Below are 1,842 nucleotides of genomic sequence, written 5' to 3'. Positions count from 1 at the left end.
TACAATTTTGTTTATGATGGTGTCCCTAAACAACATCGTGTGTTGAAGGAACAAAATGCATGTGAACATTGTGGAGCAAAGCGGTTCGACTTTGAATTCCCTTCCTTTTGTTGCATGAGTGGGAAGACAAAGTTGGCATACTCACCCATTCCAGAAGAATTATACAATTTATTTACAACACAATCAAAGTTAGGCGAAATGTTTAGGCACAATATTCGTGCATACAACACAAACTTTTCCTTCACGTCAATGGGGGTAACTTTGGATAGTACAGCGAGCAATATGACATCTGGAGTATATACGTTTCGTGCTCAAGGGGGAATATATCATAGAATCGATCAGTTAGTTCCGAGGGATGGACATCCTTGGTACTTACAACTTTATTTTTATGATGCCGAATCTGAGCTTTCGCATAGACTACAATGGCCAAATCTTGATAGAAACGTCATTGAAATGTTGACTCGTGTTCTTTCTATAAACCCATATGTGAGAACATTTCGAAGCCTTGCTGAGCTAGGACCACTCGATAATTATAGAGTCACTTTGAATGCTTCTGTGGAACTTGACCAGAGGGTGTACAACCGACCAACCACATCTGAGGTTGAAATACAAGTACTTATTTTATCTCATTTATAATAAATGTATCATATGCATGATATTGAAGCAAATTCTAACATTCTACAGGTTGTTGGTATTTGGGTGGAAGGCAATGACAATATCACTGCATACAAGAGAAGTATTGTTGTGTATGGAAGGTCTGACTACAGTAAAAAAATTGAACATTACTATGGTTGCTATGATCATTTGTCTTATCCTTTGTTTTTTTCCCAACGGTGAGTCTGGATGGCATGCTAGAATACCCAGACATGGGGTGTGCATTGATGAAATTGTTAATGACAACGAAATCTTCGATGAGGATCATGAAGGTATGAACATTGTCACATATATTTATTACCTTATTCACTCATTTATTAATCTATATGATTCAAATTCGATACTATGCAAAGGTTAGCTCAGGAAGGGGTAGGAAAACTGTAACAATGCGAGATTATTATTGTTACAAGTTCCAGATTCGGTCGAGTAATAACGTCATTCTATTAGGCGGAAGATTATTTCAACAGTTCGTGGTAGATATGTACATCAAGATAGAGACTACACGTTTGTCTTTTATTGAAAGGAATCAAACAAAGATAAGATCAGACTTATATCAAGGTGTTGTGGATTGCGTCAATGCCGGTGAGGTTCAACCAAGTAGAATTAGACAACGGGTTGTGCTTCCTGCAAGTTTTATCGGAGGTCCACGTGATATGCGAAGAATATTTATGGATGTTATGACTTTAGTTCAAGATGATGGGAAGCCCGATATATTCCTTACCATGACGTGTAATCCGAAGTGGCCTGAAATCCTTAAAGAGTTATTGCCTGGTCAAACCGCGCAAGATAGGCCGGACCTTGTTGCAAGAGTTTTTCGTGCCAAATTAGAGGATCTTAAAAATCAACTCTTCAAGAAGCACATCCTCAGCGAGGTTGGGGCATATGTTTATGTCATCGAGTTTCAAAAACGTGGTTTGCCACATGCACATATCCTCATGATAATGAAACCGGAACACAAGATTACAAACCCAGACCATTATGACAAGATAGTTTGTGCTGAAATCCCGGACCCGACAAAGTATCCTGAAATGCACGAGCTGGTGATAAAGCACATGATGCATGGTCTTTGCGGCCATTTACGACCGCCTAGCCCTTGTATGGAAGGTGAGCCGAGAAAATGTCGTTTTAGATATCCTCAGCAATTCAACGACAAGACGGTGCAGACAGATAACTCATATCCGATGTATC

General features: G+C 39.3%; 1 protein-coding gene across 1 annotated transcript in view; it reads left to right on the top strand.

Moving 5' to 3' along the window:
- Positions 1 to 249: 249 nt before the first annotated feature.
- Positions 250 to 1,842, top strand: part of LOC112514765 — a 5,719-nt gene continuing 4,126 nt past the window's right edge. Inside the window, exons 1-4 of the mRNA XM_025121366.1 lie at positions 250 to 612; positions 685 to 766; positions 856 to 926; positions 1,008 to 1,758. Of these exons, the coding sequence (XP_024977134.1) occupies positions 250 to 612; positions 685 to 766; positions 856 to 926; positions 1,008 to 1,758 (1,267 nt within the window). The remainder of the gene's footprint in view (positions 613 to 684; positions 767 to 855; positions 927 to 1,007; positions 1,759 to 1,842) is intronic.

This window comes from Cynara cardunculus, assembly GCF_001531365.2.
Source record: "Cynara cardunculus var. scolymus isolate 2C chromosome LG 6, CcrdV1, whole genome shotgun sequence".
NCBI lineage: Eukaryota > Viridiplantae > Streptophyta > Magnoliopsida > Asterales > Asteraceae > Cynara > Cynara cardunculus.
The sequence above is the reverse complement of the archived record's forward strand: the minus strand, read 5'-3'. Positions and strand labels throughout refer to the sequence as shown.